This window comes from Salvelinus fontinalis, chromosome 4, assembly GCF_029448725.1.
Source record: "Salvelinus fontinalis isolate EN_2023a chromosome 4, ASM2944872v1, whole genome shotgun sequence".
NCBI lineage: Eukaryota > Metazoa > Chordata > Actinopteri > Salmoniformes > Salmonidae > Salvelinus > Salvelinus fontinalis.
This window is the reverse complement of record NC_074668.1, coordinates 79,643,336-79,667,729: the sequence shown is the minus strand read 5'-3', so window position 1 is coordinate 79,667,729 and position 24,394 is coordinate 79,643,336. Positions and strand designations below refer to the sequence as shown.

General features: G+C 42.8%; 1 protein-coding gene across 2 annotated transcripts in view; it reads left to right on the top strand.

Annotated features, from left to right (window-relative positions):
- The window catches only part of LOC129854485 (nuclear factor of activated T-cells, cytoplasmic 3-like), a 104,723-nt gene extending 81,462 nt beyond the window's left edge, over positions 1 to 23,261 (top strand). For both annotated transcript variants that reach the window (XM_055921569.1, XM_055921568.1), the window contains exon 10: positions 17,388 to 23,261. In XM_055921569.1, coding sequence (XP_055777544.1) covers positions 17,388 to 17,446 — 59 coding nt within the window. In that variant the 3' untranslated portion in view covers positions 17,447 to 23,261. The remainder of the gene's footprint in view (positions 1 to 17,387) is intronic.
- Positions 23,262 to 24,394: the final 1,133 nt, after the last annotated feature.

Below are 24,394 nucleotides of genomic sequence, written 5' to 3'. Positions count from 1 at the left end.
ACCAGCTGCATAATACACTGCATGTGTATGCCTACACACACTCATACACTCAGACTTAGTCACACAGTTGTGTGTACGCACGCATAATCATAATCAGTATATCCTTAATTACTCATTCTCTATTTTTCTCTCACACTCTCCAACACACATGCACACACACATTGTTAAAGTAAAAGTCTGGCTGCCTCAGTCAATTTCCCTCAGACGGTGTAGCTACAGGTTACTGCCAAAATAAAGGAAACACCACAAGCCAGAACAGCTTCAATGCGCTTTGGCATAGATTCTACACGTGTCTGAAACACTATTGGAGGAATGCGACACCTGAGAAATTTGTTGATGGTGGTGGAAAAACGTTCCACAATCTCTCATAAGTGTTCAATTGGTTTGAGATCTGGTGACTGACACGGCCATGGCATATTGTGAAACATAAGCAAGTTGAGCAGTCTTGGTCACCGAAGCTCCTGCCAAGTGTGCCCCCCTCCCACCCAAACTCACTGAGATCTATTCTAGCCATGGTAGCCAAAATAATGGGCAACTGGGCCTGCCCAGCATTTTTATATATGACCCTAAGCATGATGATGGGATGTTAATTCCACTCCAGTGTGGAAGCACTTGCTTTCAATATGCTTTGTATCCCTCATTTACTCAAGTGTTTCCTTTATTTTGGCAGTTACCTGTACATACCAAGAAGAAAAGTGTGAGAAAAGTTGTTGACTGACAGGTTCACCCTGGGATTAGTAAGTCCCTGTCTGAGCGAGGCCTAGAAATAGCTTCTGTGCCATGCAGGCTCTGTAGGACGCACAAACAAGCACACACACAAAACACACACGCACACACACGAGCACACACTGGCACACACTTCGATTGGAAGTATTTGAAAGTATTTTCGGTAACACTTTATTTGGATAGTCCATATGTAGATGCTCTACAGACTATCAGTAACATTTCAACTAACTATCTACTAACCCTAGCTCTAACTTTAACCCTAAACTTAATCCTTACCCTAACCTTATTCTTAACCTAACCATAACCGTAACCTTAGCAAGCAGTTGTTTATCAACAGATAGTTTGTTGATAGTATGACCATCTGTAGAGCATCTACAGAGCGAAAATCCGGACTATCCAAATAAAGTGTGGCCGTATTTTCAAATACTTATTTCAAATACTATATTAAAAGAACTGGGTTAAATGCATGGGAGTGTATTTTAGTCAGTGTATTTCAGTGTTTTCAAATACTTTCCAAGTGTATTTCTAAATACATTCCAATATTCAACTACTTGTCTTTTCAAATATAAACATATCTAAATACTTACATCTAAATGTCTTTGAAAGTGATTGAACTCTGGTCTACTAGACTATCTGTGTCTTTCTGTTAATGTCTGTATGTCTGTCTATCTGTCTGAGTTCTAGTAGTCTAACTAAGAGTAGGGTCAGTTAGTTACATGTCAGTCAGTGCTGATATGTACATTTTGATATCATAGTCATTCCCTGGTAGGATTTCAGTATACAGTAGTATCACCAGGGGTGCAACTTTCACTTGGGAAATGGCATTTTTGTCCCCCCCCCAGTTTTATCATTGGAATGTGATACAAAACGAGGCAACTGTGCGCTTTAGGACCATGCAGACGCCTTAGAGCGGTCGGGTAGGCTGTTTGGAGTGTTTATCCTACTATTTAAAAATATATATAAAGATATATATATATATATTAGCCCCCCCCCCCCACTTCTAAAACCAAAGTTGCGCCCCTGAGTATCACTGTAGTATTGCCTGCATAGACTCGTGTCAGCACAAGTCTGCGCATGTGTACCACCACGTCACAGTGTAAAACTGCTGTGGTGAGCTAACAGATGGCCTTGGTGACTGGTGACGTACGCCACGCAGGGGCATGTAGAGTGTGTGTGTGTGTGTGTGTGCGTGCGTACGTACGTGTGTGTGTGCAGTAGGTCTACTGTGGGTGTGGGGGGGTCAGGAGTGGCACAGACTTACTGACAGATGGACAGACGAGTTGAGGATCCCACCCAACTGGCAGTATGCACCCAAAAATGCATCCCCACTTCTCATACTCCTCCTAGACGAATTCTCATCTCCAATAAACAGGTTTATAACAAAGAGTATGTATTTATCAGTAAGAGGCAGGAGGAGGCAGTTCTTCTGCTGGAGCTAGCAGCTGAAAGGAAACTGCTGTGTACAGGACCTCTGCTTCTTTATTGGTAGGTACAGTAGTCTATATTTGGTTTAGTGTCCATATTTAGTGTCAATATATTTCCAATCTTCCTGAACAGTATTAATGTGAGTGCACTATTAACAGGGACAGTAATTGTACAGTAGTGTGTATAGCGTGCTGTAGGTGTGTGCAACCTTGCTCTCCCCCTTCCTCTCTTGTGTGAATGTGAGTGAACCCTCTTGTGAGGGTGATTACGGCCGTCATGGTGACAGACTGAACCACTTGTGGTGCCGACCCGTGTGTTTATCTAATTAATCAGCTGGCCCTGTGTTTGCACAGACAACACACATACACAGTGCAGACGGGCTGCGGCGGGGGGTGGGGGGGGTAGCGGAGGCTGTGTGTGTGTGACACGGCGTGCGTGCATCTTATGTTTGCTCTCCTGCTCGGGCCACAGCTGCCTCTCGCCGTGAGCACGGCATTCTGGGTTAATAATAGGCCGGGCCTGCTGCTCCCACTCTTCTTGTGAGAGACAACGACATAGAGCAGGCACACACACTTATTTCTAGCGCTGTCATAGTGTACACACACACACACACACACAGAGACACAGGCACATAGTACACACAGTAAATGCACCCACCAAAAACAGCCATATTCACGTCAGTACTATGAGTATGGCGCCACACATTGTAAACACTTTGCACACAGTAGTTAATCACATACTTTAGGCAGTTTTCTCAGGCACAACTCTATATACAAATACACAAGCAATGCTGCTTCCAGAGCATGTGCACGATCCCTGTTGACACAGCATAGCCAACAACACACAGACATAAACACACACACGTGTACATTTACAACATGGGCTAATCTGGATCTGTTACTAAGGCTCCTAAAACATAGCTTTCACCAGACTCCAATACCCTCCATGAGGTAGGCCCTGTCCATCTCTACTACTACAGACCCAGGGATCCAACCTCTAGTCTACAGGTTACACTACCACTAGACGGAAGTCACAGAACCCTGGCACCATGCTGCTGGTCAGTTTGGGTCAAGCAGGCCTCAGTCTCCAGAGTCCTGAGTTGTCCCCAACAGGGGAAACTCTCCTCTGGGGCTCTGTGGTTTGGTGGCTTGTGGCTTGGTCCAAGTCCCAGCCCAGCCAGTGCATGCTTCTAACTTCTAACTGAGCATGGCAGATAAATAACACAACTCTCTATTCATGTGAGGAAAAAACAACAGTGGTAGGAAAATGCATCAGGCCTGGACCTAACCAAACTCAGCTAGTTAAACACAATCACAAACGCACACCGCCGGCCCTGGAACAAGTGGAAACTGACTTTGTTTGTCATCTTTCCATACAATTAAAGACTTAGGAATGTAATGAAGGCAGAGGTATTGGCAGTGTAGCACCAGCGTCGGGTGCTGGGCTCTGGGGTTCAGGTCCTGCCATTGTGCCTTTCTCTCTCTCTCTGTGTGCGTGTGTCTGTTGGTGTGTGCTTTTCAGTGTGTTTCTCCGTCAAGATGTTGGCCAGCGGCAGGCAGACGGAGTGCCCGGGCAGGCCGGAGATCCTTGGTAATGTTGGAACTTAACATTAACCTTCAGCCAGGAAAACAGAAAGAGAATCGTTTTATTTGTTTACAGAGTCCCGTATCAATGTTTTGAATATAATATTGTCTTGTTTGTATGCAAATGGTCTCTTGTACCAGCTCGTGGGTTGTGTTATCGGTTAGCTTGTCTATCTTAGATGTCATTGTTGATTTGTGTTTCCTAACATAGAGCCACTGTTATAGTTGATATCCCTATTAAATCCTGTAGTGTGCTTTGTGTGACAGCTGCTGTAAGGGGAGTGTACATTTACATTACATTTAAGTCATTTAGCAGACGCTCTTATCCAGAGCGACTTACAAATTGGTATCTGTCAAGTGTCTCAGAGAACTGTTGAGTCACTCTGCCCTGCTCTAGTAAACAGTAAAGTGATGTGCATTGCCCCTCCACACTCACACACACACACCATATCACATCTCCACATGGCAGTCAGCTTACTGCAGTTATCCGCCATTCTAGTTATGTGGATGCAGGAATTCTTCTAACTCACTAAACTAGCCTCCGGTCCGGACAAATCTCTTAAAATGCCATTAGGTGCCATTAGGTGTTTAGTCACTGTGAAATGCAGCAGACATATAGAATGTGTCATTATCTGATCCCTACTGCACATCCTAAGGTGATGGTCTATTGTGGTTGAAGTTTAGATGAATCTTCTGGTTGGCCATTCCGGATCCTATTGGCTTCCATTCCAACATTTTAGGACGGCCATTCTGGCTCCAATCATGATGGCTTCCACCTTGTAACTCACTCTTGTGTTCATTTGATGGCTTCCTGTGAGCAGACATTATAGGGGCCAGATCAAAAGACATGTGTCTTGTGAATCACTTACAAATGGGAAATCCACAGAGGATTCACAGAGATGAGTGACTTTGTTAATAGTGCAGCAGTGTTCTAATGAGGCTCTAGTGTTCTCACTGGAGCTCTACTGTTACTGTGATCTGTCTCTCTGGCAGCGTGTCAGACTAGAGTAACAGACTACAGAGCTACAGTTAAACAGGCGAAAAATAGATAACAGATTGACTCAGAGATGTTAGCCTAGCAACCCTGGAAAGTTTTTAGTCGTCTAGTTTCTGTTACTGAAACTGACCATATATTTCCAATGAAATATGATCATTAAGTGGACTTATCCATTTAACTTGAACGTCTTATGTTTTCTCTTCTACCCGAGGCTCTCTGAAGATGTGTGCATGTCATTGCAAGTCTTCCTTTTGACCAACTGAATCTTGGCTTGCCTGTCCCGTGCCTTGCACAAGTGTTATCCATTGTAACATGTTTTCCTCATTTGGTAGAGTGGAGAGAACAATCACTCAGTCTTCTTGTTAGTTTCTTAAGCTGGTTCTCTGTTGGAGCGCCCTACATGCCCTTTTCTACTTCACACTTCAGTGTTTGTCTGTCAGGGAACGTTTTCTCAATCTGTCAGAGGGGAACCAGGGTGATTACCTGTTTTCCATCCTAACTGACGACTTGTTAATCATAGAAAATCCACATCTGTTTGACTGTTTCACTTCTGTTTCTCATTGCAGAGATTATTTTAACAGGTCCCTTTTAGACATGAAATGTACATCTAGACATGACGTTAAAGATCACTGTGTGATTCGAAACAAAGAAAAGCAAAGAAAAAGAATTGGGGTCAGAAAGGACACGCTATGTAGATTTAATAAGGGCAGTCTGTTTCTCCCCTATGACTGGGTTAGGTAAAGTGATTCATGTGAGTTTCCCCTTTGAGATAATGACATGACACACACTGAAAACCTTGTTTTACCACCAATCAGTACACTGATGGACTTTGATCGAGGAGGGACTCTCTGTCTTTGACTGTAATTAGCCTAAGTCACAGTGATTGAAGGGTTCGTTCCCCACTACAGTACTGTCTGAGAGGTGACACCGGTCTGATGGGGAGGGAAGTCATGTTCATGGGCTGGTTTAGTCACACATTCAGTAACGTAGACTAGCCCTAGGACCAGAGAGGTATGCCTTAGAAGCGAAATGACGGTGCACTGTATGAGGAGTTCAGTTGGCTTAATAGGGACCCCTCCTAGTCATATAAAGAGGATCTCCCTCCCAGAGGGTTAAAGAGACCTAGGGTTCTCTGTAGTAAGCTGGGCTAAATCATCACGTTTCTGATGTGGCCATAAAAACAAGCCAATCTGAGACATTGGTTCAGCTATGAAACTACTGAAGTCAAGCACAATTTGAATTTTTTTTCCCATATCTACATCAGATTATAGACCTAGTTGATAATATTTTATATAACTGTCAGTCTTGTTCGAGCCCATTTTGAAACCTTACCAGTAGTTGATTAATAGGATATCTAATGCCCGTGTGAAAGTTTGCATCGTTTTGTGTGTTTTGTGTGTGTTCTGTGGAAAGTTTTCTTAGCAGACACAACTGCAGATAGACATTGTGCTTGAGACTTACATTAAACGAATACAATAATGGTTCATTTTTAGTTGAACGTTTCAGCTCTTGTGCTGTGTTTAGAACGTGGATACATTGTTGTAGACTGATGTTTTATGTAAAGCTGTCTGTCGCAGTTAACCGAGAAATACAGTCTATGTGTGAAGATAGATAGCCGTGTGTGATGGGAGAGGAAGAACCATCCGCCCACGCCAACAGGATAGAGACAGTGGCTAGCCAGCCAGGCACAAAGGCCTGCCCCTCCCTCTGTCACATCAGCAGTAGTAGCAGCTCACAGATCACACAGACAAACACAAATAAACACCTTTATTTCTATCATGGAACCATCAATAAGTTTTCCATGCTTTTTTTAATGGTAGTCAACTAGCAAGTACAGTTGAAGCTACAGTATTCATTGTCAATACTGTAAAATTGTTTGAAATAGTTGTATTACTTTTTCTGGGCCACATTTATTTTGAAGGATTTTTGAGAATGTACCAGTTTTACAGGAGTGCAATGACTTTGAGACGTTATATAGCTGATGATTCTTAGGGATGGGGGTAACCGTTGATTTATATAGCTGATGATTCTTAGGGATGTGGGTAACCATTGATTTATATAGCTGATGATTCTTAGGGATGGGGGTAACCGTTGATTTATATAGCTGATGATTCTTAGGGATGGGGGTAACCATTGATTTATATAGCTGATGATTCTTAGGGATGGGGGTAACCGTTGATTTATATAGCTGATGATTCTTAGGGATGGGGGTAACCGTTGATTTATATAGCTAATGATTCTTTGTCACGTTCCTGACCTATTTCTGTTAATTTGTTATATGTGTTAGTTGGTCAGGACGTGAGTTTGGGTGGGCATTCTATGTTTTCTGTTTCTGTGTTGGTTTTGGGTTGCCTGGTATGGCTCTTAATTAGAGGCAGGTGTTTGGCGTTCCTCTAATTAAGAGTCATATTTAGGTAGGCGTTGTCACAGTGTTCGTTGTGGGTGATTGTCTTCCGTGTCTGTGTCTGTACACCACGCGGGACTGTTTACGGTTTGTTCGGTTTGTGTAGTCTATGTTTCCTATTCGTGCGTTCTTCTTGTTTTATGTAAGTTCGTCGTTTAGGTCTGTCTACACCGTTTGTTGTTTTTGTTAGTTTAGTCAAGTTTCGTGTTTCGTTAATAAAATATGCCTGTTCTCTACGCTGCGCCTTGGTTCCCTCAATACTCCTCCTCTTCCGAAGATGAAGAGGAGGAGGAATGCCGTTACAGAATCACCCACCAAGAATCCAGAACCAAGCAGCGTAATTTGGAGCAACGGGAAAGTATACAGGACTTGTGGAGTTGGGAGCAAATATTTAACGGAGAAGGACCATGGGCTAAAGTGAATCACCGTCCATGAGAACAGCTGGAGGCAGCTCGGAGAGTGGAGGAAAAGAGAGAGAGGAACCGGAGTTATGAGGGAACGCGTCTTGCACGGAAGCCCAAAAAGCCCGTGAGTAACACCCAAACATTTCTTGGGGGGGGGCTAAGAGGTAGTGGGCCAAGGGCAGGTAGGAGACCTGCGCCCACTTCCCAGGCTTACCGTGGAGAGCGGGAGTACGGGCAGGCGCCGTGTTACGCAGTAGAGCGCACGGTGTCTCCTGTACGAGTGCATAGCCCAGTGCGGGTTATTCCACCTCCCCGCACTGGTAGGGCTAGATTGGGTATTGAGCCAGGTGTCATGAGGCCGGCTCAACGCGTCTGGTCTCCAGTGCGTCTCCTCGGGCCGGCATACATGGCACCTGCCTTACGCATGGTATCCCCGGTTCGCCTACATAGCCCGGTGCGGGTTATTCCACCTCCCCGCACTGGTCGGGCGACCGGGAGCATTCAACCAGGTAAGGTTGGGCAGGCTCAATGCTCAAGAGAGCCAGTACGCCTGCACGGTCCGGTATATCCGGCGCCACCTCCCCGCCCCAGCCTAGTACCTACAGTGCCTACACTACGCACTAGGCTACCAGTGCGTCTCCTGAGCCCTGTTCCTCCTCCACGCACTCTCCCTGTAGTGCGTGTATCCAGTTCGGTGCCTCCAGTTCCGGCACCACGCACTAAGCCTCCTATGCGTCTCCAGAGCCCTGTACACACTGTTTCTTCTCCCCCTACTAATCCTGATGTGCTTGTCCTCAGCCCGGTGCCACCAGTGCCGGTACCACGCACCAGGTATAGAGTGGGCTTTGAGAGTCCAGTGTGCCCTGTCCCTGCTCCCCGCACTAGTTTGAAGGTGCGTGTCCTTAGCCCGGTGCCTCCAGTTCCGGCACTACGCACCAGGTCTACAGTGCGCCTTATCCGGCCAGAGCCATCCGTCTCCCCAGCACCATCTGAGCCATCCGTCTCCCCAGCGCCATCTGAGCCATCCGTCTCCCCAGCGCCGTCTGAGCCATCCGTCTGCAATGAGCCTGCAAAGCCGCCCGTCTGCCATGAGCCTGCAAAGCCGCCCGTCTGCCATGAGCCTACAGAGCCGTCCGCCAGACAGGAGCCGCTAGAGCCGTCCGCCAGACAGGAGCCGCTAGAGCCGTCCGCCAGACAGGAGCCGCTAGAGCCGTCCGCCAGACAGGAGCCGCTAGAGCCGCCCGTCAGACAGGGTCTGCCAGAGCCGCCAACCAGACAGGATCTGCCAGAGCCGCCAACCAGACAGGATCTGCCAGAGCCGCCAACCAGACAGGATCTGCCAGAGCCGCCAACCAGACAGGATCTGCCAGAGCCGCCAGCGAGGCATGAGCAGCCAGAGCCGTCAGAGAGCCATGAGCGTCGAGAGCCGTCAGCCTGCCATGAGCGTCGAGAGCCGTCAGCCTGCCATGAGCGTCGAGAGCCGTCAGCCAGCCATGAGCGTCGAGAGCCGTCAGCCAGCCATGAGCGTCGAGAGCCGTCAGCCAGCCATGAGCGCCGAGAGCCGTCAGCCAGCCATGAGCGCCGAGAGCCGTCAGCCAGCCATGAGCGTCGAGAGCCGTCAGCCAGCCATGAGCGTCGAGAGCCGTCAGCCAGCCATGAGCGTCGAGAGCCGTCAGCCAGCCATGAGCGTCGAGAGCCGTCAGCCAGCCATGAGCGTCGAGAGCCGTCAGCCAGCCATGAGCGTCGAGAGCCGTCAGCCAGCCATGAGCGTCGAGAGCCGTCAGCCAGCCATGAGCGTCGAGAGCCGTCAGCCTGCCATGAGCGTCGAGAGCCGTCAGCCTGCCATGAGCGTCCAGATTCGTCAGTCAGTCATGAGCTGCCCTTCAGCCAGAAACGGCTATATACCCAGAACTGCCCCTCAGTCCGGAGCTGTCTCTCTGTCCGGAGCTGCCTTTCAGTCCGGAGTTGCCCCTCTATCATTATCTCCCTCTCTATCTTGATCTACCTCTATTTTCTGATCTATCCCTCTGTCTGGTGCTATCCCTCTGTCTTGATTTATATCTCTGTCCCGGTGCTGTCCCTGTCATTGATGTTACTAAGAGGATTTTGTGGGGGTAAATTGAGGGTGGACATTTTTAGGGGGAGAGGGAGGTTAGGATTGATTATGGTGGGGTGGGGACCTCGCCCGGAGCCTGAGCCACCACCGTGGTCAGATGCCCACCCAGACCCTCCCCTAGACTTTGTGCTGGTGCGCCCAGAGTTCGCACCTTATGGGGGGGGTTATGTCACGTTCCTGACCTATTTCTGTTAATTTGTTATATGTGTTAGTTGGTCAGGACGTGAGTTTGGGTGGGCATTCTATGTTTTCTGTTTCTGTGTTGGTTTTGGGTTGCCTGGTATGGCTCTTAATTAGAGGCAGGTGTTTGGCGTTCCTCTAATTAAGAGTCATATTTAGGTAGGCGTTGTCACAGTGTTCGTTGTGGGTGATTGTCTTCCGTGTCTGTGTCTGTACACCACGCGGGACTGTTTACGGTTTGTTCGGTTTGTGTAGTCTGTTTCCTATTCATGCGTTCTTCTTGTTTTATGTAAGTTCGTCGTTTAGGTCTGTCTACACCGTTTGTTGTTTTTGTTAGTTTAGTCAAGTTTCGTGTTTCGTTAATAAAATATGTCTGTTCTCTACGCTGCGCCTTGGTTCCCTCAATACTCCTCCTCTTCCGAAGATGAAGAGGAGGAGGAATGACGTTACATTCTTAGGGATGGGGGTAACCGTTGATTTATATAGCTGATGATTCTTAGGGATGGGGGTAACCATTGATTTATATAGCTGATGATTCTTAGGGATGGGGGTAACCATTGATTTATATAGGTGAGGATTCTTAGGGATGGGGGTAACCGTTGATTTATATAGCTGATGATTCTTAGGGATGGGGGTAACCGTTGATTTATATAGCTGATGATTCTTAGGGATGGGGGTAACCGTTGATTTATATAGCTGATGATTCTTAGTGATGGGGGTAACAGTTGATATATAGCTGATGATTCTTAGGGATAGTGGTAACAGTTGATATATAGCTGATGATTCTTAGGGATGGGGGTAACAGTTGATATATAGCTGATGATTCTTAGGGATGGGGGTAACCGTTGATTTATATAGCTGATGATTCTTAGGGATGGGGGTAACCGTTGATTTATATACCTGATGATTCTTAGGGATGGGGGTAACCGTTGATTTATATAGCTGATGATTCTTAGGGATGGGGGTAACTGTTGATTTATATAGCTGATGATTCTTAGGGATGGGGGTAACAGTTGATTTATATAGCTGATGATTCTTAGGGATGGGGTAACAGTTGATATATAGCTGATGATTCTTAGGGATGGGGGTAACCGTTGATGTATATAGCTAATGATTCTTAGGGATGGGGGTAACAGTTGATATATAGCTGATGATTCTTAGGGATGGGGGTAACCGTTGATGTATATAGCTGATGATTCTTGGGGATGGGGGTAACAGTTGATATATAGCTGATGATTCTTAGGGATGGGGGTAACCGTTGATTTATATAGCTGATGATTCTTAGGGATGGGGTAACCGTTGATTTATATAGCTGATGATTCTTAGGGATGGGGGTAACCGTTGATTTATATAGCTGTTGATTCTTAGGGATGGGGATAACCGTTGATTTATATAGCTGATGATTCTTGTGGATGGGGGTAACAGTTGATTTATATAGCTGATGATTCTTGGGGATGGGGGTAACAGTTGATATATAGCTGATGATTCTTAGGGATGGGGGTAACAGTTGATATATAGCTGATGATTCTTAGGGATGGGGGTAACAGTTGATATATTGCTGATGATTCTTAGGGATCGGGGTAACAGTTGATATATAGCTGATGATTCTTAGGGATGGGGGTAACCGTTGATATATAGCTGATGATTCTTAGGGATGGGGTAATCGTTGATACATAGCTGATGATTCTTAGGGATGGGGGTAACAGTTGATATATAGCTGATGATTCTTAGGGAAGGGGGTAACCGTTGATTTATATAGCTGATGATTCTTAGGGATGGGGTTAACCGTTGATTTATATAGCTGATGATTCTTAGGGATGGGGGTAACCATTGATTAATATAGCTGATGATTCTTAGGGATGGGGGTAACCGTTGATTTATATAGCTGATGATTCTTAGGGATGGGGGTAACCGTTGATTTATATAGCTGATGATTCTTAGGGATGGGGTGTTAACCGTTGATTTATATAGCTGATGATTCTTAGGGATGGGGGTAACCGTTGATTTATATAGCTGATGATTCTTAGGGATGGGGGTAACAGTTGATATATAGCTGATGATTCTTAGGGATGGTGGTAACAGTTTATATATAGCTGATAATTCTTAGGGATGAGGGTAACAGTTGATATATAGCTGATGATTCTTAGGGATGGGGGTAACCGTTGATATATAGCTGATGATTCTTAGGGATGGGGTAATCGTTGATTTATATAGCTGATGATTCTTAGGGATGGGGGTAACAGTTGATATATAGCTGATGATTCTTAGGGAAGGGGGTAACCGTTGATTTATATAGCTGATGATTCTTAGGGATGGGGGTAACCGTTGATTTATATAGCTGATGATTCTTAGGGATGGGGGTAACCGTTGATTTATATAGCTGATGATTCTTAGGGATGGGGGTAACCGTTGATTTATATAGCTGATGATTCTTGGGGATGGGGGTAACCGTTGATTTATATAGCTGATGATTCTTGGGGATGGGGGTAACAGTTGATATATAGCTGATGATTCTTAGGGATGGGGGTAACAGTTGATGTATAACTGATGATTCTTAGGGATGGGGGTAACCGTTGATATATAGCTGATGATTCTTAGGGATGGCGTAATCGTTGATATATAGCTGAGGATTCTTAGGGATGGGGGTAACAGTTGATATATAGCTGATGATTCTTAGGGATGGGGGTAACCGTTGATTTATATAGCTGATGATTCTTAGGGATGGGGATAAGCGTTGATTTATATAGCTGATGATTCTTAGGGATGGGGGTAACCATTGATTTATATAGCTGATGATTCTTAGGGATGGGGGTAACCGTTGATTTATATAGCTGATGATTCTTAGGGATGGGGGTAACCGTTGATTTATATAGCTGATGATTCTTAGGGATGGGGGTAACCATTGATTTATATAGCTGATGATTCTTGGGGATGGGGGTAACATTTGATATATAGCTGTTGATTCTTAGGGATGGGGGTAACCGTTGATTTATATAGCTGATGATTCTTGGGGATGGGGGTAACAGTTGATATATAGCTGATGATTCTTAGGGATGGGGGTAACAGTTGATATACAGCTGTTGATTCTTATGGATGGGGGTAACAGTTGATATATAGCTGATGATTCTTAGGGATGGGGGTAACCGTTGATTTATATAGCTGATGATTCTTAGGGATGGGGGTAACCTTTGATTTATATAGCTGATGATTCTTAGGGATGGGGGTAACAGTTGATATATAGCTGATGATTCTTAAGGATGGGGGTAACCGTTGATTTATATAGCTGATGATTCTTAGGGATGGAGGTAACCGTTGATTTATATAGCTGATGATTCTTAGGGATGGGGGTAACCGTTGATTTATATAGCTGATGATTCTTAGTGATGTTGGTAACCGTTGATTTATATAGCTGATGATTCTTAGGGATGGGGGTAACAGTTGATTTATATAGCTGATGATTCTTAGGGATGGGGGTAACAGTTGATATATAGCTGTTGATTCTTAGGGATGGGGGTAACCGTTGATTTATATAGCTGATGATTCTTAGGGATGGGGGTAACCGTTGATGTATATAGCTGATGATTCTTAGGGATGGGGGTAACAGTTGATATATACCTGATGATTCTTAGTGATGGGGGTAACCGTTGATTTATATAGCTGATGATTCTTAGGGATGCGGGTAACAGTTGATATATAGCTTATAATTCTTAGGGATGAGGGTAACAGTTGATATATAGCTGATGATTCTTAGGGATGGGGGTAACCGTTGATTTATATAGCTGATGATTCTTTGGGATGGGGATAACCGTTGATTTATATAGCTGATGATTCTTAGGGATGGGGGTAACCGTTGATTTATATAGCTGTTGATTCTTAGGGATGGGGGTAACCGTTGATTTATATAGCTGATGATTCTTAGGGATGGGGGTAACCGTTGATGTATATAGCTGATGATTCTTAGGGATGGGGGTAACAGTTGATATATACCTGATGATTCTTAGTGATGGGGGTAACCGTTGATTTATATAGCTGATGATTCTTAGGGATGGGGGTAACAGTTGATATATAGCTTATAATTCTTAGGGATGAGGGTAACAGTTGATATATAGCTGATGATTCTTAGGGATGGGGGTAACCGTTGATTTATATAGCTGATGATTCTTAGGGATGGGGATAACCGTTGATTTATATAGCTGATGATTCTTAGGGATGGGGGTAACCGTTGATTTATATAGCTGATGATTCTTGGGGATGGGGGTAACAGTTGATATATAGCTGATGATTCTTAGGGATGGGGGTAACAGTTGATATATAGCTGATGATTCTTAGGGATGGGGGTAACAGTTGATGTATAACTGATGATTCTTAGGGATGGGGGTAACCGTTGATATATAGCTGATGATTCTTAGGGATGGGGGTAACAGTTGATATATAGCTGATGATTCTTAGGGATGGGGGTAACAGTTGATGTATAACTGATGATTCTTAGGGATGGGGGTAACCGTTGATATATAGCTGATGATTCTTAGGGATGGCGTAATCGTTGATATATAGCTGAGGATTCTTAGGGATGGGGGTAACAGTTGATATATAGCTGATGATTCTTAGGGATGGGGGTAACCGTTGATTTATATAGCTGATGATTCTTAGGGATGGGGATAAGCGTTGATTTATATAGCTGATGATTCTTAGGGATGGGGGTAACCGTTGATTTATATAGCTGATGATTCTTAGGGATGGGGGTAACCGTTGATTTATATAGCTGATGATTCTTAGGGATGGAGGTAACCGTTGATTTATATAGCTGATGATTCTTAGGGATGGGGGTAACCGTTGATTTATATAGCTGATGATTCTTAGGGATGGGGGTAACCGTTGATTTATATAGCTGATGATTCTTAGGTATGGGGGTAACAGTTGATATATACCTGATGATTCTTAGGGATGGGGGTAACCGTTGATTTATATAGCTGATGATTCTTAGAGATGGGGGTAACAGTTGATTTATATAGCTGATGATTCTTAGGGATGGGGGTAACAGTTAATATATAGCTGATGATTCTTAGGGATGGGGGTAACCGTTGATTTATATAGCTGATGATTCTTAGGGATGGGGATAACCGTTGATTTATATAGCTGATGATTCTTAGGGATGGGGGTAACCGTTGATTTATATAGCTGATGATTCTTGGGGATGGGGGTAACAGTTGATATATAGCTGATGATTCTTAGGGATGGGGGTAACAGTTGATATATAGCTGATGATTCTTAGGGATGGGGGTAACAGTTGATATATAGCTGATGATTCTTAGGGATGGGGTAACAGTTGTTATATAGCTGATGATTCTTAGGGATGTTGGTAACAGTTGATATATAGCTGATGATTCTTTTGGATGGGGGTAACCGTTGATTTATATAGCTGATGATTCTTAGGGATGGGGGTAACCGTTGATTTATATAGCTGATGATTCTTAGGGATGGGGGTAACCGTTGTTATATAGCTGAGGATTCTTAGGGATGGGGGTAACAGTTGATATATAGCTGTTGATTCTTAGGGATGGGGGTAACAGTTGATATATAGCTGATGATTCTTAGGGATGGGGGTAACAGTTGATATATAGCTGATGATTCTTAGGGATGGGGGTAACAGTTGATATATAGCTGTTGATTCTTAGGGATGGGGGTAACACCTGGAATACAGAATATCAAGGCTTTTAATTAAATGAATGAAAAAGTATAATCCTTGATTTGTGTTAATGAATAAATGATTATTTAACTCTATACACATCAAAATGTGGTTAAGAAATACAAAGGGAAGATCTTAAGATGAATTAATTTGAACGGACTCCCTAATGTCTTGATAATACTCTGAATTTAATCTACACATGATTTGACTGTTCATTTTCCTCTCACTCCATCTACCAATAATATACCACATATATACATACCCATATGTAATATGACCCATATAAAGCAGATGCTGACTTGTCCATCAGACACGGTGGGCCATTAAATGTATGATTTCACAACAGACAGTTGCACAACAAGTGGCCAGTTGTAGGTAAGAGAAGAGGAATCCCCAAGCAGCAGGGCTGGTACTGTTACTGTGGTGTATGGACAGGTCTGCCTGAATACCTGCGTGTCTATCTGTCTTAATGTGTGTCAAACTGTCAGAGCTCAGAGGACTCACTCACCATCTCCTCGCTCTAAACCAGATAGTCAAACCCTCTCCTCTCTTTGCCCTCTGTCTCTTTGACCTGCCATGACTTTTGACACCTATGTGCCACATCAGGAAATTAACGGTGTATGAATGCCGCCGCTGCTGCACGAATGCAAAGCTACCAATCGCTGCTGTGTGGAAAATATCTTCACTTTTTCCACAAATACCAAACCAGGCTACGTATCCTCTCCTTTCACTCTCTATTTCTCTCTCTTCTCTTTCTCTCTATTTCTCTCCTCTTTCTCTCTTTCTCTCTTTCTCTCTCTCCCCTCTCTCTTCTCTCCCTCTCTTCTATTTCTTCTCTTTCTCCCTCTCTCTTTCTCACTCTCCTTTTCGTTCCACAGGTACTGTAGTAAACCAGATGCAGCTTCAGTTTAGCGTGATATGGGGGTTAGAAGTTGATTTACATTACGACTGTGGTTTTTACAGGCTCCCCGCTGGTCCTCCTGCTGAGCCACGCTGGGCCCGGTGTGAGCTGAAAACATCTTTGGCACCACTGTAACAATCAGGCCTCTGTTGGAGGCATCTCCAACATGCCCCACCGCCAGAGAGCGAGAGAGAAAATAACTTATTTATTTAATATCAGGCCTAGCTAGCTCTGCCTGGCAGAGTAATTACCTACAGCACTGTGCTTGAGTGCCTCTCTGGGGTCGACAACATGTGTTGTAACAATGGATTAGTTTTATACAGGCCCATTTACAACGCTCACAAACCCACAATAATAGGCCAGAGGAAATGTACTCAAGCTCCATTAATAGGTGGAAGAAATGAAGAAACGCAATAGAGAGCTGGTGCTCGCTAGGCCATTCAATAAATGGAGGATGAAATTTATAGGAGTCGACATGTTGTGGTGGTAAAGACTAAATATCTTGGACGCTGTCAAAGGTCAAGTCTGACTGTAATGACACACGGCAGTGAATGGAATAGTTTCCCCTCGCTTTCTGGTTGTTGACGGTGGTTTTGTCATTCCAAAGCTGTGAGTTGAAACTCTGGGTCTTGCCAGTGTATGTATGATTGAGTTTTTCCCTCTGTCTCTCCACTGTGATATGCTGAAGCTGAACTTTTCTGTGTTCAGAGTAGTCAGTAAGTGAGCTGGGCAACATCGCCCTCTGCTGGTAAACATTTGTATTTTCTCACAGTCCGAATGCATTCAGGAACACAATTTAGATTTGATAACTTGATAATATATGACAATCAATGTGTCCTCAAAAACTTTGGGTCAATTGAAGTTGAAGAAAGCCTTGCTAAGGTTAAGTAGCCCATAATATTAAACCCTCTGGACTGTGTTGTTCAGCTGTAGTGAACCTGTATCCTCTCTCTTTGTGTTTCCAGTGAATGAGATCATCGGCAGAGACATGTCCCAGTCCCCTGGTGGCGGTGCCCAGTCGTAGCGCTGTCCGTGGCCAGGCCTCCACACACCCAGCTGGGCATAGCAGTGTCCTCACCAGCCCCAACACCACCACCTCCACCACAGGACTTTACCTGCCTCTAGGCAGGACAGGCTGGGCTGAGATTCCCCTTTACACTTCATGGACCTACCAGTCCACAAAAAGACCCTCCAGACACACATGAACAAACCTTTCATATACCCACATGACAGCAAAAGAGCTCAGACTCACTCACCTACACATGTATACATCAGATTATAAACAGGACAACACCGCAGGGTGTTGACAAACTGTAGGATTATTGGGGTCAGTGAGTGGCAGAAAGATGAGCAACATGTTCTCTGTTCAGTAGACTTCGGGTTTATTTTTAGCATTTGTACTCAGTCCTGGGCTCAGATCCCTGGTTTAGCGAGTGATCACCTCCTAAACGGTTTCTATGCAGCAAAACTCTCTGCTCTGGGTGTCTGGTTGGAGTATGTAATATACCCTCTCAAGTCACAATGTTGCCCCTAACAGTGTAGTGCTCAGTGAGGAAAAATAGGATCCCTCAGTAGGAATAAAGAAGTTTGAATACTGTACTCATGATTTTCTCACCAGCATAGACCTCGACGGTACAAACACCCCGGTTGGTTGAGTGATGTCAGAACAGCACCCCCTGGGAGTGTAGAGGTAGTACTGCAGCCCCACTGCGACCCCCCCCCCCCCCCCCCCCCATCACCCTAGTCCTGCTTTGTCTCTGGGTGCCTGAGAGCCCCTTCTCTTCTTCTCTGGTGCTGGACTGGGATCTGTAATATGCAACATTCCACACTTCTAGTGACCTTCCAGCCATGTAGATATAGTGCCTTCAGAAAGTATTCACACCCCTTGACTTTTTCCACATTTTGTTGTGGTACAGCCTGAATTTCAAATATATTACTATAAATAAGTTCAGGAGTAAAAATGAACTTAACAAGTCACATGAGTTGCATGGACTCTCTGTGTGCAATAATAGTGTTCAACATTATTTTTTTATGACTATCTCATCTCTGTACCCCACATATAAAATTATCTGTCAAGCGGTGAATTTCAAACACAGATTCAACCACAAAGATCAGGGAGTTTTTCCAATGCCTCGCAAAGAAGGGCACCTATTGGTAGATGGGTAAAAAAAAAAGCAGACATTGAGCATATCCCTTTGAGCATGGAGAAGTTATTAATTATACTTTAGACGGTGTATCAATACACCCAATCACTACAAAGATACAGGCATCCTTCCTAACTCAGTTGCCGGAGAGGAAGGAAACGGCTTAGGGATTTCACCATGAGGCCAATGGTGACTTTAAAACAGTTACAGGGTTTAATGGCTGTGATAGGAGAAAACAGGATGAATCAACAACATTGTAGTTATTCCACAATACTAACCTAATTTACAGAGTGAAAAGAAGGAAGCCTGTACAGAATACAAATATTCCAAAACATGCATCCTGTTTGCAACAAGGCACTAAAGTAATACTACAAAAAAAATTGGCAAAGCAATTCACTTTTTGTTCTGAGTACAAAGTGTTATGTTTGGGGCAAATCCAATACAACACATTACTGAGTACCACTCTCCATATTTTCAAGCATAGTGATGGCTGCATCATGTTATGTGTATGCTTGTAATCGATAAGGACTAGGGATTGTTTTAGGATAAAAAAATAAGCAGAATGGAGCACAGGCAAAATTCTAGAGGGAAATCTGGTTCATTTTGCTTTCCACCAGACACTGGGAGGTGAATTCACTTTTCAGCAGGACAATAACTCAAAACACAAGGCCAAATCTACATTGAAGTTCCTTACCAAGAAGACAGTGGATGTTCCTGAGTGGCCAAATTACAGTTTTGACTTAAATCTGCTTGAAAATCTATGGCAAGACCTGAAAATGATTGTCTAGCTATGATCAACAACCAATTTGACAGAGCTTGAAGAATTTGGAAAAGGATAATGGGCAAATGTTGCACAATCCAGGTGTGGAAAGCTCTTAGAGACTTACCCAGAAAGACTCACAGCTGTAATCACTGCTTAAGGTGCTTCTACAAAGTATTGACTCAGGGGTGTAAATACTTATGTAAATGAGATTTCTGTATTTCATTTTCAATAAATTAGCAAACATTTATAGAAACATGTTTTTACTGTCATTATGGGTTATTGTGTGTAGATGGGTGAGATAAATATAAAAAAATCTTTAATCAATTTTATATTCAGGCTGTAACACAACATTTTATATTCAGGCTGTAACACAACATTTTATATTCAGGCTGTAACACAACATTTTATATTCAGGCTGTAACACAACATTTTATATTCAGGCTGTAACACAACAAAAGGTGGAATAAGTCAAAGGGTATGAATACTTTCTGAAGCCACTGTATCTGTATATTATTACTACCCTTTCCTCCTGACTCCCCAAACCTCCTCTTCAGGTTGAACAAATGCCTTATAAACATTGTTAAATAGCAGCTTTGAATGATAGGATGGTAAACGCTTTTGTTGTTTGTTTGCACAGCTGACTCTTCATGCAGAGTATGACTTTGATTTTTATAGAAATTAGATGGATTTCTGAGTTTGTGATATGGAGACGCTTGACTTTCGATGAATATAATGTTTTATGCGATGGATAGATGAACACTGGTTTTCTCCAGACCGAGGTAGCCCGTTAAGACAAGTAAATATATATATTTGTAACTGTAAGTAGACTCGTTGGAGTTTAATTAAAGGTGGTGTTTGAATTATCCACAGAGCAAGACGGACCTGTGTTCCTCTGAGCTCTGTCATGCAATAACTAATGTGCGTCTGAAATGGCACCCTATTCCCTGTATAGTGCACTACGTTTAGCCAGCACACTGGTCAAAAGTAGTGCACTATACAGGGAATCGGGTGTAATTGTGGATGCACACTAACTGTCTTGATGCCCTGGGCCCAGTTTTTCAAAACTTTTAGTCTGGATAAGAATGATCCGGATTCTGTAATCCATTTTTGCAATCCAGGATCAGATTGATCTGACTGTTTTGGAACAGTTTTTCAGAAAATAATCGGATAGGATCATTCTGATCCACAACAAGAAGATCACAGAATCCAGATTGTCAGTGCTTTCAACAGGCCTATACTTTTCCATCTAGTGGACAGATTATGGTACTTCTACACTGTCATAGGGAAACAGAGATCAGTAAACTACATGAATAAAGGTAACTATATAACAAATAATAGAGCCTGCATATCACTTATAAGTAAGTACATGCATTTATCTGACACTTCTCAATATACCAACTGACCACACACTTAATACGGCGGTCAATTTAACGTAATGAACCTTTCGTTTTCAGATGTAAGAATGTTTTTAGTTACATTGAAATGTATTGGTTGTGGTGCTTTTCACCTTTCTAAATCCACCCTGAATACACCCTTCCAGTGGGATCAAGATCATCCATACTTTCTAAATCCACCCTGAATACACCCTTCCAGTGGGATCAAGATCATCCATACATTCTAAATCCACCCTGAATACACCCTTCCAGTGGGATCAAGATAGTGGGATCAAGATAATCCTGATTTTAGGCATCAAAACTATCATCATCACTACCTTTTTTGAGTAAATAAAATGCAAAAAATACATTTAATCCCAATTTAATGGTCAGATTGGATTACCAAATCTGGAGGATCAGAATAATTTTGTTTTCTTTTGAAAAACCCAATTCTATCATGTAATTTTATCCGATTGCAGAAATCCGATCAGATAACTTTTGAAAAACTGGGCCCAGAGACTGTGTGCCTTCCACTTTGTAACAACCATACCTTCTGAGGGTAAAGCAGCTTCAATCGAAATACTATTGGAAATAATATAACACATTGAAAACTGCAGATTTAAACTGTTGATAAAAGTATTTTATATATAGTCCTTCATATATACTGTATTTATGTATAGCCACCCCTCCACCACCCCTGACGAACAAGGTTAAATTAGTTTTAAAAAACGACTTCCATTTTTGTATGTTGTTGGTTCTTCCACGCCCCTTGTGTGTTGCACATCACAACAATCACAACAAATGATCATTTTGTCTTCAGGATGGTACCTTAACAAAAATATGTATTTGTCAATCTTCCTCCTTGGGGAGACATACAGACTGCGAATGTATGGAATATTGATAGCAATAATAAAAAGATTTTCAGTTTGCCTGAGAATTACAACAACAAAAAGTCCAAACAAAATGACAAAGCTGAGTGTTAAAAAGCAACATATTCCAGTCCAACATCATCATAAGGATGTTTACAGAATGTGATTCTGAATGCTGGATAGATGTATGTATGTATGCCATACATTACTTAGCCATGCTGTAATATAACATGTTGATTGGTCTGGATAGGAACAACTCCTATTGCCTTAACATGTTCTCTGTGATTGGACAATGATATATGTATATTCTTGCATGTATATTTTTTCTCTGAGAGGATGTTGCTAATGACAACTGTCCAAGTCCAATCAGAAATATAAAATAATTCTGCTATACACAGAAAACCTGCCTGATGCCTTTAAAAAACATTTTTTTAAATGTTTAAAAAAAAAAACTTGATGCCTATAGTTGTAGATGCAGCAGAGATGCTTGGTTCTGTTACTTCAAGGCTCCGTTTACACAGGTAGTTCAATTCTGATCTTTTTCTCACTAATCAGATCAGCTCTGATAAAGTTCTGTGGTTGGTCAAAGAACCAATTAGTGGACAAATATCAGAATTGGGCTGCCTGTATTAACACAGCCTTCTAGAGTATGAGCACAATACTTATTAGTCCTGCATACCAGAGGGCCAGTCAGTGAATCTGCCTTGTAAAGGACACAGTGCATTTAGTAGATTATATTAAGTGTGGATGTGTGCGCTTGTACCCAATAAACTGTAGATAAGTGTTTTTTTTACAATGAATTTCAGTTCTGTACAATACAAGCACACAGATGCATAAGGCTACTATGCAAACCATGACGAAAGCACCATGACAACGTGATATTTGGCATGAAGTACAAAATAACAAAATAATCTCTCGTGGCTTTTGTTTTATGTGTAAAACCTTTTCAAATAGTGAGGAGAGAATGTCACTATTTGTTTATTTAAACTATAGGAAGGCCTTAACTCATGTGTTGAATATGAATTACTGGTTTGTTATGCTCTTCTGGGTTAATAATTTACTTGAGAATATACATTTTGGACAGCAGGACGTGTGTTACAAGAGGAAGGGCTGGCTCTAGTGCTGCTTGTGAGACTGTTACCTGATTCCCAGTATAGAGCTGATCAGAACCGTACTGTGCTGGCTTGGATGTTTCATTTTCACATGGTCCTTTCCAGCACTTTGTAGATGCGTAAACAGGGCAGCCCAGTACAGCTCGGCTTGGCGCAGTTTGGCCCTATAGTGTGAATGAGGCATATGAGTCCAGAAACAAGAGCAGCATTAAATTCAGTAACCGTTCGCTCTCTGTCATCCTCTTCTGGAAAACCAAAGATCAAACAATATGTTCCCATTTTACATACTGGTAAAAAGCAACACAGACTGACATTAGAACTCTATTTTTGATACTTTGAAATGGATGTCATTCCTAACGGTTGGATACATATATCTATAAATATATGTTTTGTAAAAGAAAAGGGAAATACAAGTTTTAGATGATGTTTACAGGAACCTTGTATTGTCATTTCATGTACATTTTATATTTTAAAACCATTTTGTAATTTAAGACTTCAATGCTTTTTGAATTTATTCAAAGGGAATACCTTGCATTTAGGCTCTTACAGTAGTGTATCAATAAAAATACAAATGTCAAGCTTTGTGCTTTTCTCTTTCTATACTGAACAAAAATATAAACGCAACATGGAACAATTTCTAAGGTTTTACTGAGTTAGTTCATATAAGCAAACAAGTAAATTGAAATAACTTGGGCCTTAATCTATGTATTACCCATGACTGGGAATACAGATATGTCATCCAGAACTGGGACATTTTCAGCTTCCAGGAATTGTGTACAGATCCTTGCGAGATGGGTCTGTGCATTATCATGCTGAAACATGAGGTAATGGGGTGGATGAATGGCACGACAATGAGCCTCAGGATCTCACCATGGTATCTCTGTGCATTCAAATTGCCATCAATAAAGTGCAATGGTGTTTGTTGTCCGTAGCTTATGCCTGCCCATACCATAACCCCACTGCCACCCATGGGACACTCTGTTCAAAACGTTGACATCAGCATACCACATACCATCTGCTCGGTACAGTTGGAACCGGGATTCATCTGTGAAGAGCACACTTCTCCAGCATGCCAGTGGCCATTGATGGTGAGCATTTGCACACTCTTTAATCAGCTTATGCCACACACGTCAGGTGAATGGATTATCTTGGCAAAGGAGAAATGCTCACTAACGGGGATGTAAACATATGTGCACAAAATTTGAGAAATAAGCTTTTTGTGGATATGGAAAATGTCTGATGTTTTATTTCAGCTCATGAAACCAACACTTTATATTTTTGTTCAGTGTAAATAAATTGGTAGTGTGGGAGGAATGATGATCCTGAAGAGATCACCTTATCACTGATAGACAAATCACTTTATTATGCAGGGCCTCATTTCATTGGAGTCATCCATACCTACACTGGAATTTACTGGATCAGCCTTTCAAATAGCCTACTAATAGGGATTACTAGGAGACCTTATTTAGAAACGTGTATGTGCCATTAACGATCCGAGACATCTTTTGCACCACAAGTTGTCCAATTCAATCCAGTGTAAATATACACATTTCATTGGTGCATTATGCCATACATTCCAAAAAAAGTTACTGCTTGTCAATAAGCACACCATCCACAATGTCACAGACTGTTTATTGGCCTCATCTAAAATGTCTGAATTCTTCAATATAATTTAATTGATACAGTTCAGAACAAATTAAGGCAATTTAAA